General features: G+C 30.6%; 2 protein-coding genes across 9 annotated transcripts; one reads left to right on the plus strand and one right to left on the minus strand.

Annotated features, from left to right (window-relative positions):
- Positions 1–1333: 1333 nt before the first annotated feature.
- LOC105204589 (transcription termination factor, mitochondrial) lies at positions 1334–5236 on the plus strand. Its single transcript, XM_011173721.3, has 5 exons — positions 1334–2783; positions 3382–3478; positions 3546–3699; positions 3983–4312; positions 4410–5236. Exons 1-5 carry the CDS (start codon positions 2133–2135, stop codon positions 4777–4779), a joined length of 1602 nt encoding a protein of 533 aa, XP_011172023.2. The 5' UTR covers positions 1334–2132; the 3' UTR covers positions 4780–5236.
- LOC105204591 (putative ATP-dependent RNA helicase TDRD12) lies at positions 5077–18479 on the minus strand. 8 transcript variants are annotated; one of them, XM_026132077.2, is made up of 20 exons: positions 17797–18479; positions 15155–15315; positions 14354–15055; positions 14070–14266; positions 13298–13569; positions 13019–13221; positions 12789–12933; positions 12228–12312; positions 11656–11820; positions 11349–11504; positions 10544–10696; positions 10094–10337; positions 9835–9978; positions 9559–9740; positions 7906–8031; positions 7671–7819; positions 7218–7391; positions 6957–7128; positions 6617–6796; positions 5077–6547 (listed from the first exon to the last, which is right to left on the minus strand). In XM_026132077.2, the coding sequence occupies exons 3-20, from the start codon at positions 14373–14375 to the stop codon at positions 6323–6325; spliced, it is 2994 nt and encodes a 997-aa protein (XP_025987862.2). In that variant the 5' UTR covers positions 14376–15055; positions 15155–15315; positions 17797–18479; the 3' UTR covers positions 5077–6322. The 8 variants fall into 8 exon arrangements, with proteins under 8 accessions (XP_025987862.2, XP_025987860.2, XP_025987861.2 ...); XM_026132075.2 differs by lacking the exon at positions 17797–18479 and adding an exon at positions 15899–16075; XM_026132076.2 differs by lacking the exon at positions 17797–18479 and adding an exon at positions 15617–16075.
- Between the last annotated feature and the right edge of the window lie 306 nt (positions 18480–18785).

Raw genomic sequence — 18785 nt, forward strand, 5'->3', positions numbered from 1 at the left:
AAATAAATTTGCAATTTGTAGTAAAGATTACAAATTTAATATATATATTATTAAATGTATATCATTTTTATATTATATTTATATTATGTATCTTTAATTTATTTGTATTAGTTTTCTCGTTATAAAATTCATAATGAAAGCTTCAAACAACTTAAAACAAATACAAAACTTGTATATTAATTAATCAAAAAATGATTCAGTATTAAGAAATAAGATCAAAAACAGCGCTATTTTTTAATGAAGATTTTTATAATCCTGTGTTGTATTTTAGATTGAGGGAGAGATGCAAATATATTATAATATCAGAGAAAAGAATAAGTGCCCATGATTTTATCCGATACGATTTTTCGAGACGCCATCTTTATAACACGATGTACACTACGATGCCAATATGTACATACAGACAGGTTAGATCTCGAAAAGCACGTCACCCGCGACTGTTGATACACCTGGCGAAAAGAGCGCCAAGTGTGCGTACACAAACTTCAACTATCCCTACGGCTTTCCCGCGATTCATCGAATCGTCTTGTCGCAATTTATGCGAGCGCAATCGGGACGCGAACACTGAAATATGAGGAGGGGGAGGGGCAAATAAACAATAGACAAAGAAATTGACTCACCGTTGGCCGCTCCGTCTCGTGGTCTCGGCGCTCCTCGGCCGCAGCTCTCGAACATTCGAGTCTGTCCTAGATCCTCACGATGATTCGTCTTGATTTACACTTAACAACGCGCAATACTTCGTTTTCGGCACTCTCGAAACATTCCTGATATTCCCACGCGTTGGAAACTTGGGATACGAGGCAAAGGAAAAGACGCGAAACACGGTTGAACGCGACACGACTTCGCATCATGCTGATCACGCATCGTATCCGACACGGCGAATGCTGGCACGAACGCCCGACACTCGACGCTTCACACTTCACTTTCGACGCTTCACGGCACTCTCAAAACACTCGATCGCATCAAAAACTCGTACGGGACGACGAAGACGCGAGTTGAAATGCGCCACGACGCGCCGCGAACTTCCGCCGTGTTCGCCCTAGCCGACCGACTGCTGCTACTGCGTAGCGGCGACGGTAGCGACGCAGCGGCGCGCAGGCGCGACCACGCGCCAGTCACGCGATCACGCGCTACGCAGTGCCAGCGGTCGATCGGTTAGGGAAGACGGCGGAAGGTCGCGGTGCGTCGCGGTCAGTCGCGGCGTATTTCAACTCGCATCTTCGTCGTCCCGTACGAATTTTTGACGCGAGCGAGTGTTTCGAGAGTGTCGTGGAGTGTCGAAAGCGAAGTGTCGGCGTTCGTGGCAACATTCGTCGTGTCGGCGTTCGTGGCAACATTCGTCGTGTCGGATGCACGGTGCGAAGTCGTGTCGCGTTCAATCGTGTTTCGCATCTTCTCCGTGGCCTCGTATCCTGAGTTTTCGACGCACGTGAGTACCGAGGGTGCCGAAAACAGAGGGTCGCGCGTTCGTGCCAAGTGTGAATTGGTGTAAATCAAGTGGAGAAGGATCGTCGTGAGGATGCTGTTGTATGGATCTCGAATGTTCGAGAGCCTAAACGGAGCGACCAGCGGCGAACGGTGAGTCAATTTGTACTCGTATCTACTGTTTATTCGTCCCTACAATTTGGTATTTTCACCTCGTTCTCATTGTATTCGCGTAAATTATCGTCGGTACAGTGCGACGAATCAGTCAGTCACGCAAAAGCGTTTGGGACAGGAACGATTTGAAGTTTGTGTACTCGCGTTCGATTCGGCGCTCCTTTCGCCGGGTATGCCAACGGTCGCGGATGGCTGAAGTCGAACCTATACATTGGCATCGTAGTATGTGTCCACGTTATAGAGATGGCGTCTCGAAAAATCGCAACTTGTATGTTCTGTGCTTGAATCTGAAAAATTCTGAGATATAACAGCTGATTGTTGCATGTAATACGCACAAATTAAATTGGTTGTTAATTACAAATTAAACTGGTTAACTTGTGATTGCCGAAATTATCTAATAAATACGTTAGATGGGATACGCTGTAATATTTCTAAAAAAAGATGTTTCTTGTCTTCGATATGTATAGGTTATGAGGGCTAACCTAGAAAACTAATCCGTATTACCCGTAATCGTATCCTGCGGAAAATATTCGATGAAGATACGTTTCATGATAGTAAAAACGAGACATACAAGGTGTTTAAAACGGACTATGGCTAGCCAACTGGCGCGACAAATGGTCATGAGTCTTCTGCGGAAACCTCGGTTTCATCAGTCACAGGCATTGAAGCCGGTTTTACCGTTGTACTTGAACGGATATTCGCTCTACATTGAATCCGTTTTGCAAAGTAGAATGCTGTGCAAGCGTGTGGACATAGTAGATCACACTTGCAAGGTATCGAATTATGACGACTATCTCATGAACTACAGGCCGATCCAACGGGTCTTGAAGAACACTCTTCATGAAATATTGGGTGTATCAAAAATGGAGATTAATAAGATTATCGAGGATCATCCACAGTTGAAAAAGAGATCCAGGGTGAATATTCTGAACAATTATTACACTCTAATAGAGGCTGGTGTTCAAAAGGATACCATCATAAAAAATGTCTGGTTATTGACACATGAAAAAAATAAACTGATAGATAAGCTTGAGTGCATCAAGGTTCTTAATATGGACAACAATCAGCTTGTACCATGGCTGTTCCTGACCCAGGAGGAATTAGCAAATTATGTACTCTATACTCAACAGGATATGGAATCTTATACATACAACAGAATAGAATATCTTTCTCATAAATTCGAGGTACAAGTAGAACTAATAGTAGAACTAATATAAGAGATATCGAATAATTAAATATAAAAGGAACGAAAGTTTTGGTTTATTCATTTCTTATATTGACTTGCAAATACTGCAAATTATTTCTTAGGCCCTGTACACAATAGAGAAACAATAGATATTAGGAATAGGAATTAAAATTTTAGAATCAATTTCCTCAATGAACACTGTAGATAAATAATAAGTTATATAGTATCTTGTATGACATATTTATGACACGTTTTATTTGTATCTATTATACGTTTAATATTCATTAAGAAAACTGATTCTAAAATATTAATTCCTATTCCTAATATTACTCTATTGTGCAGAAATCCTTATTATTTTAATCAAATTATTAAATTATGTAATTATATGAAATTATATAATATTCTTAATAAGTTAACATGTTGCAAATTGTTTTTGAAATTTATAGAAAATATTTTTTTCTTGTAAAATATTGGAAGGTAGAAATTTGGTTGTTTATAGAATAAAAGCTTGAACAGAATAGAAATGAAATTTATAAACTAATAATGTATTATGTTACATGTTGTAACATATGTCATGAAATTGTATCCTATTTCAGTGCAGTATACAAAAGTTATGTGAAATAACAGTACTAAATTCATTCTTAATGAAGATTCCAGTTTCTTCTATAGATAAGAAATTGAACATATTGTATGGTAAGTTAATGTATAATAATTAATTTATAATAAAAATTAATTTTAAGTAATCTCATTGTTTTTGCAGAATATAATGTAAGTAATAAGGATATACTGAAAGATGTATGGGTACTTCGATATAGCGAAAATCATATACGTCACAGATGCGAGTTATATAAAGATACAGGAAAATTAAAAATAAAAACATGGGCTATACGATGTCCGCTTAAAGTTATATCAAGGTAGACTCTAATAAGATCGGATATCTTAAAAGAATATCTTATTTCTAATTTTCCATTGTATTTATAAAATTCTATATACTATAATATCAAATTATATTTTCTTTATTAAAATTATACTTAAAATAGCTCCATAATTCTTATTAACATTCTGCAATTTTCATTAATTCAGTTATTTTTTAATCCATACAAAATGAAAAAAAATATTTGCATAAATATATTGTCAAGTAAAATAATGAAAAGAGTATTTCAAAATAGAAAATATATAATGTTTATTCACATACAGGGCTATTCAAAAGAATAAGGTGGAACGTAACTTAATGCAACAATGTGAAAATATTAGCCAATATTTACAAAATAAATTGAAGGTCAACGAAGAAATGCTTAATTTAGCAGTCCAGAAAATGCCAGGTATTTTACGAGTGAATATAGTGAAATTGGATCAATTAATCGATCTGCTACACCAAAATGGAATTACTAGCGACGAAATATTACGACATGCACGAATCTTTTACTTCAATATAGACACTATACAGAATCGAATTAAAATTTTAAGAAAGGAAGGTCTCATTCCAAACCTTACTATGCTAACACAAGCTGAACGAGTCTTTGATCAGTATGTAAAAGCTAAAAACTTAAATATATAAAAAACTTGAATAATGTAATATTAGAAATAATCTAATTGTTTTTTTTTACTTTGTTTTTTCATACAGGCAAATGGATATGAACAGCGCACGGCAAAAATTGTTGCAAGAACATGGAAGTGTTAAGAATTACTTACTTAAGAAATTAAATATAGACGAAAAACTCTTCAACAATACAATTACGAAATATCCATCTATTTTACGGATAAATTTAAAAAAGTTGATTGAATTGATCGATATGCTGCAACAAAATGGCATAACGAGTGATGACATAATAAATCATCCAAAAATTTTTTATTTTAATATCAAAACATTGGGTAAACGAATTGAAATATTAAAAAAAAACGATATACCATTAAGAATTAGTTTAATAATGCATAATCAAAGAACCTTAGAACGGCGTGTAAAACTCAGATTGTACAAATCCAAAAATACATGATTACAATGTTTATTAAATTTTTTTTTAACATTTTTCAATGCAATTATTTTTGTAATATACAAATTTGTTGTGAAAATTAAAAAAATATATATTTATTTTTAAATACAGGAAAAAATGTGAAATAAAACGAATGAACAAACGTATTTGATTAACTTATGTTATTTAATTAAAAAAGGGAGATCATTGTTTATATAAATAATTTAATATCTTTGCACTCTAACTATACTATAAATAGATAGTATCAGGTTCATTTATTTTTCGATTTTTTTATTTAAAAATTAAAACAAGTAATTTTGCTAGTTGACACTTTTTATTCACATAGTTAAATTATAATTAATACATAGCAGTCTAATTTACTCTCAACTGTGGATATAAAATTTCTGGGACGCTTTTTATTTAGTTTAATGAATTATATAGTTATAAATAATTAATCAAAAATTTTATATATATATTGTATATAAAAGAAGAGAGAATTCTGATTAGAATTTAATACTGAGAGAATGAAAAGAGCTAATATTTTTATTCTGCCACAATCAATAGACCAAATGATTACATCGAAGTCACATTTAAAAACAATATTACGAACTTTTAATGATTTAAAATATTTAAATTAGAAAACTTTGTTTTTTGGGTTTGTTGTATAGTAAAATTAAGATTTATAACCCTTATTTCCTATTGTAATTTTTGTTCCTCACTCCCTATCGTCGAATCATTCGCGTTTTACGGTTCTATTAAATTACACCGTAATGAATTGATTTTCAACCGTAATTTTACTTAGTTTTAACTTTCTAGCATACGAAAAGTGAAATGGCAATAACAATTGGTGAAACTATGTAGTTTTGGTAAATATGTAAACAAGATAATGGCAAATGCACATTTTACTTGAACGCGGAGAGAGTGGAATAATATATTTCATTTTATTGAACATTGACACTATTACATAATGTAACTATATATTCATTTTTAATAATAAATACAAAGTAGAGAATAATTTTTTTTAATTATTTTTATTTCTCATATTTAAGTCTAACTTCCAGCTCTCACGCTTATTTTTTATTACTTTCTCATTTATGAGTTTGTAGAACTCTGTAACTTTAACATGCTATATCTTTGAATAGAAACCATATTTTTTAGTTCATAATATAATTATACTTCGGAGTCTGATAAAGACAATAAACAAAATTCGAATCAAAACTATTTTATTCTCAAATAATTATAATTTTTTAAAAAATTTGTTACAAAAATTCACAAAATGAATACTTTGGATAGTTAAAGTTTTTTTTTAACCTCGCTACTAGTCTTCAAATTATGTTATAAAAAAGTTACAGCAGTGTAAAAAATCATATAGAGTATGTACCCACGTGTGAAGAACTAGGATTAAAAGTAGAAATCCTTAGAATTTTTTATATCCACTAGTGTGCAATATTTCATAATTAAATACAAAATAGAGAAAAGAAAATATTGTACAATCTTCTCTTATAAATGTATATTAAAAAATAATTGATCCATCTTGTAAAAATACAAATGATACTAAAAGGCTCTTTTATTTCTCTGCAACACTTATGTCCCAACCATTGACTTCTGTCAACCCACTGTCTTTACAAAGTTGGAACAGTTTCGATAAATGATTGAGGTTTATAACTGCAAACTGTCCATCATTGATCGAATACTGCTTTAAAGAGGATCCTTTCAGATCGGGGTGACCAATTAACTTTGTCCCAATTCTCAAATCGTCTATCCATATTGTATTTCCAAGATGAAGGCAAACCTGTGAATTAATTCGTATATTTTCCTTCTTTCTTACATATTTTTCTCTCATAATCTGATAGACTCTTACCTTTCCGAAAATATAGGATCTGTCATCGTTATTATCTGAGAACCACTTGTGCACATGTTCATTAGTATAATGATTCCACCTATATTCCTCATCCTGTGGCATTAAATTGGCTAAAAATATTTCGACAACATGCGTTGGAAGATTTATTAATTCCTCTGGAATATGCATTAATTTACGTACCTAAAATGCCAAACAATCAAGCACGCAAGAAGATTAATTATAAATAACAAATTCACATATCATATGTAATGATAGAAAATGTAATTTATTTTTAATTATGTTGTCAAAAGAAAATGTTTAATTCGAACACAATGTAAAAATAATGGAATAATAATCTTACATCAATGCATTCATGTATAATACCAGTGTCAATACATCTAACATCTACAAGTTTTACATTTTCGGAACAATCTCTGTCATTTCTGATACGTCGGATTTGTACTCGTTGAAATGTGTCGATAGTTTCTTCCAAAACGCAGATATCTCCAACATTTGTCGAGATACACATTTTTCTATAATTGGTTTTTAAGATATAGAAATTCAGGGCATGTAGAGGGACAAATAGTAATAAAAAAAAATCATGAAATTGCTAAGTACGTACCTGTTTTCGATATTTCCATAATAACTTTGTATTTTTGTCGAGATTTTCATGTATTCAGCGTTGCAGTACGTTATTTTTTTCGAATCGTTGGAATGTGGAATGTGCTCAATAATTCTCGCAGAAAAATGTGTTGTATCGTGAATGTACAATACATTTAACTTCACCTTGTCATTTCTACATAAACAATTTTTTTTAAATATTGACATTTAATAATATAATGAGTATAATAATAATGTACAATAATAATATGATTAGTAAATAGGATGACGGATGGCTCCAATTATAAAAACAACTGACAATTGTAGTTGTTAGATTTCGGGTTCGATTCCGATGCCTATATGTATATTGCCTCAAGTTTAAGAGATGAACAGTTGAGGATAGTAAGAATTTGAAATAAATAATATTCAAATTTCATTTCTTACTATTATATTAAGTAAATAAGAAATTACTCACATTTGTATTTGTGTCATTGGCGCATCGATGTCAGAAAGAATACAATGTCTGAATTCGCAACTATTTTTCTCTTCACAGAAGCCAAATGATTTTACATTGTCACAGATGTCATATTCCTTCTTCTCCCTTTCTAATGTATTTACTATTCGCTAGAATTATAATTCATATATATTAATAATTAAAAAGCGTGATAAATTAATATTTCAAGAAGTAACGTTCGGCAATGCTAACTCACCTTAATATTATCTAACATTTCTGGCGATATTTTAGCGTTCATTCGCTGAATTAATTTTATTAGACTAGGAAATTGTACATTAGTCTCTTCGTCCAAAATTATATTAAACTTACAGTTGGCAGCATCCTTAAATTTATAAAGCAGTATTAGTTTCAGAATTTTAAATATGAGTATAATAGTCTGCTCAGTAAAATAAAAAAAATTAATTAGATATAATAAAAGGCAGTGACAAGTAAACCTATCTCCCTTTCGGTCACTCACCGATTTTAATGAAATTTGTTAGAATAGAATATAAAAAACAATAGACACGTATTTTTTTTATATCGGCAATGATGCAACAACCATTAAGGATAGAAACAACCCCTCGCAGTGAAAAACACGGATACTTAATTTCTGGTATTTCAGCTCATGATATTAAAGTTATTTCGGAATTTGGAAAATAAGAAATCATCATGTTTTTGGAAAGCAAATTTAATGTAAATGACGGATCCAATATAGCAATCTGATGAATTCAAACAATTATATCTCGCTCTTTATCGAACCCAGGAATAATCCACAAGTAAATATCCCCTTTTATACCACAAATTCTTAAACAATCGGATTTATAAACTGGAAGATTTATGGTGAGAGAGTAGTCAAAATTTGTAGTATAAAAGTGAATATTTACAAAAGAAATCACTTGAGTTTGATATATAGATTATTGTTCTAAAATTTTAAAGCTACCTATATATTATGCAATAATATAGCAGTGTGCATAAAGTGTACTTGGTGTGCAAATTTTTTGTATAAAGAAATTTTTTTTTAATATTATTTCTGTAAAATATATATAATAAATATTTTAAAAGACATAAGCAAAGCATGAGAAGTAATTTTGTTAAAAAAAACAAAAAAAAGGGTACTCCTGAAAATATGTAAAAAATATAAAAACATAAAAAATAATAAAAACAAATAATAATAAAAGACAAAAACAAAATCAAAATGGGAATACACTCTCGCCGATTAATTTATCAGATCATCATATTGGATCCACCGTTTTAAATTCTATTAAATTTGCTTTCCAAAAACATGATAGCCTTTTATCATCTCCAAAATTTTGCGATAGCTCTAATATTGTGGGAATGCAAAAAAAAAGTATTCCTGCTTAACACTACTAGGAATTGTTTCCACCCTTAAACCTGTACCATTGCCGATATAAAAAAATACATGTCTATTATTTCTTTGCTACTCTACAAGTACACCAAGTTTTACTAAAATCAATGAGTGACCAAAAGGTAGATTTACTTGTGAGAGATTAGGACTCTTGATAATAAAATCGGTCTCACGACGCTTATAATATAAACCTACTCGCAAGTTGCTGGCTCGCGTAACTCTCGCGACGCTTATAAAAAACAATTATATAAAATAAAAAATATTTGAAATCGGCGAAGTACTAAAAGCGCAATTAATGATTACAAATATCATGTTACACATCAGTATGTAACAATGTAATGTGAATAGCTGTAATCATTAATTTGTTCTTATGTTATTAATTATGCTTTTAGTACCGCGTCAACTTCCAATGCTCTTTATTTCATTTTATTTATTTTATTTTATCTAATTTATCATGAGCCCTAAACTCTATTTAAAATAAAATTTTAAGTGCAATTTAATTACCTGTGCCAAATTATCTAAAAGTAGAGAAAATCTATAACTAAATTGAGTTCTAAATTTTGAAAGTACGGAATGATGTATCAGCCATTGGACATTAGTAAAATTAAGATCAGATAGAACTGGATCAGTACATATCAGTACTGGATAAAAACCGCATACACATGCCATCCAACTTTCCTGTAAAGCTGCAAAATATATAATTAAAAAGATAAAAAAAGACGTTAATTAAATCAGTCATGAATTAAGATATAAAACATTTTAATTAAAATGTTATTGTACCTCGTATGTCAAACGATTTCATGTTTTCATGAATTAGTAGAGTTTTTTTGGTCAAAATTAATAAAGAGTTTAATTCTTCGGCTTCTTTGGCGTTTATACATACTATTGCTGTTCTCTGTGTGATGTAGTTATCTTTCAATAGAGCTAATATTAAAACAATACAGAGACATTAAAAATGCAATATTTAATGTATAATTAATCAATATTATATCATTAATATAGTAATATTTATATTTTATTTGTAGATTTTTATAAGTACCTAATATTTTCTCATTTTTACATGTAGTCTGCAGTAAGTGAATTGTTGCACGCACAGACTTAAAAACAACAGCTTCTGTAAATGACGAGATGCATATATATGGATTAGACATCGCCAACTGTACAAAGTTTTTTATATTGACCGTCCAGTTTGTTGCTGATATAATTATTTGCAATATCGGTCTACCGTTTCCTTGTGGATCGCGATTCTCAATTATTTTATACTTCCTGAAAAGTTCTGCTATCTATTAACAAAATTTAAAAATTTTAGGAATTTTTGTACATTTTCCATTAAGTATATTAGTTTCACTAGAATAATAAATGAATGCGTGCAAAAAATAGCAAACTCATATTTGCTGTTTTTGGAGGTCGTATCTGGTAGTCTCAGAATCGATCTTCAAAAGTTTTCATTCCACATTTCTTTCTACAATAGTATTAAAATTTCACTGACCGACTTGTAATATTTATCCAAAATTATATCGGCATCATCAAACACTAAGAGAGAAAGCCTATCGAATGACAGAAGGCCTTTATTTTCCTTCAAGAATCGCACCAAATACTGCGGAGTGGTCACCAAGATTTGACAGCCGTTATATATCATTGCCTGAAAGAAGCAAAAGTAAATTTTTTATATCTTCTTTACCTTTTCAGTAGAGCAGATATACTTGTCGCTTAGCATTATCAAATAGCCAACGAGATGCGATAGTAATTATACAAAATATTATTAAGGATATTTTCATATATTCTTTCGTAAATTTTTTGATAAAGTTATTGATTTGTATAAAAAGTTTTATTTATTAATAATAATAGCAAAGGTAATTAAAACATATTTAGATAAAAAATTTAAAGTTATAAAATATAAATTATTTTATTAGTAAAAAACAAATAAGTAAAATTCAAGTTAGAAAAATCTTGTATGAGAAATTTCAAATCATGATACTGCACTTGAACTGACATTATATTTTCTTTTGTATATAATGCCTTTCATCATGTTTTCTCTTCTCAGTTTCATCATTGTTATACAGATGCGAAGTATTTTTTTAAGATGAAAGGAATTATTCGTAATAGCAAGTATCTTTTGATAGATATAAAATAAAAATCAATAGCAATGTCAAAAAATGTATGTTTCAAATCAAACTATCGATGCTACGGCTATACGTGAACACTTAGCGATTGTCGATTCAAATCTACGATCATACCGAAAAGATTAAAAAGATAGTAAACACATTTCAATATATAAATATAAATAAATTTACCGCTACTGATACGTTCGATTTGCCATTAAATGCTGCGACGGATCTTATATTATTAGTAGTCCGCAGAAATGACTGGCACATAGAATGAACACGAATTACATCGTAAGATGAAGCACATAAGATTAATGCTAATGGGCAAGTATTTTTGAGTGTTTCCTAAAATAGATATTAAATTAATTATTAAGATTTTTTACGCATATATCACGTTAGCGATAAACTTTTAACAAATATTTTGCTTATGCTGTACTTAAAAAGATTGATAAAATTTAAGTTCTTCATAATACTCGTATAAATAAAAATATTTTACATTTTTGTGCATAGCTATCAGACCAGAAACAGCCATTACGCATCCACTCGTTTTACCGCATTGCGATGATCCAATAGCGACAACGTTTAAACCATTGTTTATAGCTGGCCACATGTAAGACTGAAGTTTTCTTGGTCTGGAAGATTTAATGCATTCGTTCCAACCCTAGAGAATAAAAAGACACACTTTAAATATATTCCTATGACGCTCTTAATCAATCAATTACCAAATACGTAGAATTAGTAAAGTTACTTTGTAAAAGTAATTTATTATCGTTAGCGTTATTTAAGCTTTAAACACAGTAGTGGGTCTAGGAAACCTCTTATGCAATTTCAATTGCTTGCTGTGTAAAGACGGAATGAGATAGGAGGTTTGGACCAAGTTGTAAAAAAAGTTAGAACGGCAGCAATTTTGTTGAAGTCAATAGGACCCATATAGTATGTAAGTGTAACTTTTTTGTGAGTAATCTCATATTAAAAAACCGAAAAAAACATGTTTGGACAGATCTGATGTAATAACGTTACAAGTAATTTAATTCCCAATTCTACAAATACATTTATTAGATTATATACCTGATGTATTTCTTTATAATATCTAAGATCCGTAATATCACTTAAGACATCACAATCTATTGAGCTCTGTACTAAAATCTTCTCACTGTTAACAAAAAGCAGAAATATAAGAACATCTTTTTAAAAGATGCTTATTAATATAATTAAGTTAGTATAATCATATAGATACCAGACCGCGTAATTATATACAACAAATTTAATATAAGAAAGGCCGAATCGGTTATAACAAGATCTTCGCGCTGAAATAATATATATTTACTTTCGGATTCAAATACAGTTCCTGAAAATAAAACACAATTAAATTGACAATCAATTTAATAATACTGATGCTAATTTGCTACATTTTCAATTTAATTGTTTCATTTTTGAGAAATGTTTGAATCCAAAAGTAACGGCACGCAGTTCAAAATAAATAAAAACATATATTATTTCAGAGCGAAGATCTTGCTATGAACGACTGGCTTTTTTGGGGGACAAAGTGGCGTTACCTATTAATTGTTTATTTATCAGGCTATGTTTACTTATTGAATATAAAGATATATATTTTTATAAATACTTTACCTGAGAGAGAATTTCATGCGAGAATTACAATTTCCATTAATTTGTATTACGTTCCCTTTTTCTTTATTTCTTGAATACTTTATATGTAAAAGGTACCATTGTTTTTCCTTAAGTTCGGTGTACGTTTCAACAAATTTTAATAATTCTAAATTTCAAATTATAACATTATATTTATTAATCACATTTTAATAAATTTATTAGACAAAAATTTTAATAAGATATTTACATACTTCCTTCTATATAGATTCCATAATAATTCATGAATAAAGCTTCACTTAATGACACGACATCGTTGTTAATGATGAGATAAAATTCTCCGTATTCTCTTCCATTACTCTTGTCCATCTCTAAACGGTCAAAGTATATAACTTCAGATGCGCTGAGAAGACATTTTGTAAATTGAACAGCTTTTTCGGTCCATTTTTCTACAACACTATGAGTAGTTGCGATATTTTGAACATTCTTTTTGTAAAGGAACAAATAAAAAAAAAATAACTGACAAAACGTACACTGCCTTAGTATTATAACCAATTATGTTGGAGCCATTTATGCAGATTGGCAAAATACCATATACCCCAACAGTTTTCGTTAAATACTTATCAGGGATAAAATCTCGTGGAAGTATGTAAAATTTATCCCTCGGTAATTCAAAGACAGTACCATGATCCACTAAAAGGATACCATATGTATTAGTCTCTTTTTTAATATAATTTACCAAACCTCGACAAACATATGATGGTAATTTAATTCCAGCAGCATCGTTCCGTTGTACAAAAACCATCTGCAAAATAAATATAAATCGTAATTATATTACGAGAAATTTGTGTTATATACATTATCGACGATATTTATAATCGGTTTATCTTCATAGTTTTTATATTCGCCTTATGTCCGATTTCTACTACACCTTTCGATATCTTTCAGACAATGATATCTATCAAATAACTAAAAATTCGTTTTCTTCATTAAAACTTATGTATCTTTATGTATCTAACGGGATAGTTATTCGTCATACTAACTTTCAACACATAAAATGTATTAGAATTTTATGAGGAATTATCATATCCCTAAAAGACATCGTGGATAAAGTTATTTAAAGGTAAAGAAATTGGGCATTAAATGAAATCGTTAACTAAAAACATCATAAATCAATTATAAAGCTGTCATATTTAGCTGTCATTTTTAGACATTAAAATAAAAGACTTTAAAATAAAATCGGACTATGAATACTAATCTAATATCGACAATCAACTACAATTTAAATGCAACAGTTAAACTTACATCACCAATTTTAATATCCATATTATTGTTTCTTTGAAAATTATTTGTTTTCATAAATTTTAACAATTTTTCTTGTATTGTATAAAGTGTATGTTTTTGTTCAATTTCATGTGCTCTCATAACATATGGAGTTGATACATTTCTTATTTCTATTTTTTTGGCTGTAGGAGGAATCCCATCTATTTTTTTGGCTGTAGCTGGAATTAAATAAAATAGAAACGTAATAATTGAATGATTTATCTAATGTGTTATTGCTATAAATAAGTTCAGTTTGTAAACATTACCTTGATTAGAAAACTTGTTCATTTTTTGATTATTATTGTACTGAAATGAACAGATTTGTAATATTTTGCAATTTTTTTTACAAAATTTTTATTTACTTAATTTAGATCTAGTTGTCTTTCTTTAATTTCAATTTAGATCACTATTTAATTTATTATTATATTACATGAACTTTTTGTATTTTATACAAAATTCATGCTTCTATTCTGTTATTCTGTGTATCTGTCACAGTAATGATTGTGGTGCAGTCACATACATCTGCTCTCTGTGTTAAAGATCTGGGTTAAAATCCCACTGATCAGAAACATCTGATTTTATTTGATTACTATCTCTCAGGAGGCATTGGTAAACAACCAAGAGTATCTTGCCATTCTAAATTAAGCCGTTTGGAATCGGCGTTTAAACTGTAGGTCTTATATGTCTGTGTATATTGTAACGCAATCCACAGAAATATGTTGAAGGGTCACCATACTTTGACAAAAGCTAAAGATTAGAGAGAGTATGTGTGTGTCTGTCACACTTTATTTTACCTGGTTGATATGTACAATTCCTTTATCAATAGGAACAGGCATCATATAATTCATAAAAAATAAAGTAAATTTTCAATAATTATCTTTTAAAATTTTTGGTAGTCTCCAATCTTTGCTTTGTATGGAAAGTTGAGAACCCATGTAAAATCTCACTTTAAATAGAAAACTGAAGACCTACAGAAAAATGTACAATTATGAATTTTATTTCGCATAGGAAATTGAAAACTTATATTAAAGTATATAATTAATATAATTATGAACCGTCTTTCATACTTGTAGTACAATTTTGTGGTAATTATCCAGAAAACTCCTACCACCTCTAATTTTGACAAAATATCCCATTCAACACGAACGAATCTAGCAGAAAAAAGTATCGCTCTGTCCCATGAACCGAAATAAAGTTGATGACTATTGAGGTTAGGAAATCTGTCACACTGGCAAAATGTAGAAACATGCAATGATTATTGGAACACACAAACACGGCTTCAGGAAAGTTATTAAACATATTATTGCGCATGCTTTGATGCTCCCATGTATCAGGATAATCAAGGATATCAAGAATAGAGAAAAAATAACCTCAAACAAAATTCGCTATATTTGTAAATTGCTATGAAACGTACAATCCTCGATTATCGCCATAAATGGAAAATACTTTTTTTCGTACACATAAAAAAATTCTGAACTCGGATTTTTCAATGGATCTTTTCGTTTCTTTACACTGCTCTGAAACCGTACCTTCGACACGAGTTTCTTTTAGTCAATCTTTGAGCTTTCGTTTCGTTCAAACTTCTTCTTTAGCCTTCAAATTTACGATTAACGTTAAATTGCAACATCACGGTTTAAAAAGATTTAATGGGGCAGTCATGCCTCAAATCTTTATAAAGTAAAAAACGACTAAAGTATCATCACTTTATTACACTTGGAGTGAGTCTAGTCGCTACTCAGTACTCAGTATACAGATCATACCAGTCCATACAGTCACTACCAGTATCACTACTGTATCTCTTGATTACCTACCGACGACCACCGGCGACCCTTCCTAAATAAGGCCCTAGATTTCAGTCCTTGTAAGGACTAACAGTAAGAGCCAATCTTCACTGGCGACTTTCTCAACAAATCACAAAAATACGTCGTGCGACGCGCAGGTCAACGCACGTGGTTGTTGGGTACAGTTACAGTTAGGTCGGGTGATGTTTAAGAAATGGCAACGATTCGAATCCCCCACCCAGTGACTAGCGCTTCCACATTCCACAGTAGATTTGTTCGCGTCGCATGCTCAAGAGCATGCTTCCACTCGAATCACTTGCATCACTTTTATCAACAATCATAACATTCCAACGTATTGGAGCACGTTGGAGTGAGTAGAAGTATGTTGGAGCATGCGACGCGAACAAACCTAGTACGTTTACGTATTTCTTGTGCGCCAAAACACACAGCTATTTCTGACTTCAGTTATAATAACACATTATATTGATTTTTTAGGAAATGAAAATAAATTCAAATGAATTGGAGATGCAACTTTTATTTTAATTTATCTAATTTCTCGCTTTGAAATTCCAGAGTATTTTTGAATTCAAATGGATTCGAATAGATTGAAATACGAAATGTGCTATTCATTTTGAATATGGATATATTCGTATTATTTTTTATTTCAAATGGATTCAAAAAGTCTGAAGCGTGAATTTGAAAATATCGAAATGAATTCATTTCTAACCAATTCATTTTCTGGATTAATAACTTTTATTGTGTATATTTTCTGAAATGAATCGGACTCGCCATCTGTTTGTCTTTTTTTGTCTGAATTGCGGATACAGAAAAATTTTTATAAATTGAATATTTTTTATTTCAATAAAATTTTCTCATTTTGTACTATTTCCTCTTTAATTCTTTAAGATTAAATGTTTAATATTCTATTAAAACTTTTTTAAATACTTATTTAAAAAATAAAGATACTACTACTTGGATTTTATTTGTTAAAAGCAGTTATTTTAAAAAGCAATTAATATATTCTCTTTCGTGGTGAAAATTGAATGCTCCTTGAACCATCAAAAATGTAAATGAAGGGTTTTAACGTTTCCTTGACATTCCATTGACATTTCATTGACTCTTTATGATTTTCAACATCTATTTACGTTCTCTGAACACTCTAGTAAAAACGGAAAAGGATTAAAAATTTGTAATCTATTTTAATTTATTCGAATACATTTTGAATTAAAAGATAGCAATTAAGTTATTTCAATCCTATATGTCATATGCATATATTTAAATGGATTGGATAATCCGCGAAAACTCCTTTTAGATTAAAAGAATAGAAATCACTTCATTTTTCAATCCCGTTTTATGGATTAAAATCGATTATATGACCCGCATAATTTTTTTTTAATTAAAAAAAAATAGAAATCCCGTAATTTCAATCTCACTTTATGAATTAAAATGGATTCGAGGAATTCTTAAACTTTAAATAGAAATGGATTTGTGTAGTCACTGCCAATTCCAAATTGTTGATTTTTTAAATTCATTTTTTACATTTTTTTTATTTTTTAAATTCATTTTCGTTTGCTGGGATTTCACGAAACATGTACAAAGCTGTTGGAAATGTTTCGTGAACACTTCATTATTCATATACTTTGTCTACGCTTCCCAAACGCTTCACAAAGAATTTACAGAGCATCCCGAAAAGCTTCATGAACGTTTCATCGATTGACACTTCGTCTACATTCCAACACGTGTTACTTTTTATACTCTTGGTTTACATTTCATTAACTCTCCGTAAAACTTGTACGGAGCGTCCGTATTTACACTCGATTTACGCTCTGAATAACGTTTTATTAACGCTCACTTTACATTTTATTTTTGCTAGGGCTATTAGCACAATTTAAAGATTTTATAGATTTTTTTGAAAAAATTCTACTTACTAGAATAACTATGGGATCGCCTTTGTTAGTTTGGAATATCTTTAGAATCAAGTGGGTCGTGATGAAAGATGAAAGACGACTGAAGACTGACTGAAAAGAAAACACACGCGCGCCTATAAAGGCGTATAAGAGCGATGTATTACTTTCTGCCGTGCAGAGCTACGTTCAGAGACATCATCCGTCCTTCTAGGTGTTATCTTTATTCAGCATTCGATAAGCAACAAAAATAAAATGGTACCGCTGATATTTTTGCCAACGCAGCTCAGCGTGAGGCAAGAGCAAAGAGACGCGCCGTGCAGCTTATCGCACTCTGATAAGATCTTTCTTTGTTCTTATTAAGTGGATTAATAGTAAAGCAAATTTCTAATGGTTTATCCGCTATACCATATACTTATTTCTTAAATTCAACATATAATCGGAATTCTTAAATCTGTCATATAAACTTCTAAGCGATTAGTGCACGAAAGATAACGATCGAAATTTTTAAAAATTCTGAAAAATTATATGAAAAATTCTGGAAAATGTGAAAAAACTTTTCACCGTTTACAGAGACGTTTTTTTTTCTTTGCTTTGTTAAAAGTTTCTGTAAAAATTTTACCGCGTTTTAAGCAAAATTGAACACCAACACGGTGCTCTTCAACGACAACGTGTTTGTATTGAATTTTTTCTTCAAACTCGGTGATACTTTTATAAAGACTTTTATTTCACTTTTGTTAAAAATCCAACGAGAAGTTAGTACATGTGTTTACCCCAACTTGAATACTAACAATGATAGTACCAAACGGCATTGTGCTTGTGAAAATTGTCGTTTATAGCCAATACCACTTATTGGAATACGTTTCGTACACTGGTTGGCGCGCTTTTATAACAGTTCTCTCTCTTTGTTATCATGCCACGTATATTATATTATTATACAATATTATATTGTTTCTTCTCGATGCATTGTGAAAAATGGTACTTAATAGGTGTAGGATAAACAATAAGATCTT

The sequence above is a fragment of the Solenopsis invicta genome, chromosome 3, assembly GCF_016802725.1.
Source record: "Solenopsis invicta isolate M01_SB chromosome 3, UNIL_Sinv_3.0, whole genome shotgun sequence".
NCBI lineage: Eukaryota > Metazoa > Arthropoda > Insecta > Hymenoptera > Formicidae > Solenopsis > Solenopsis invicta.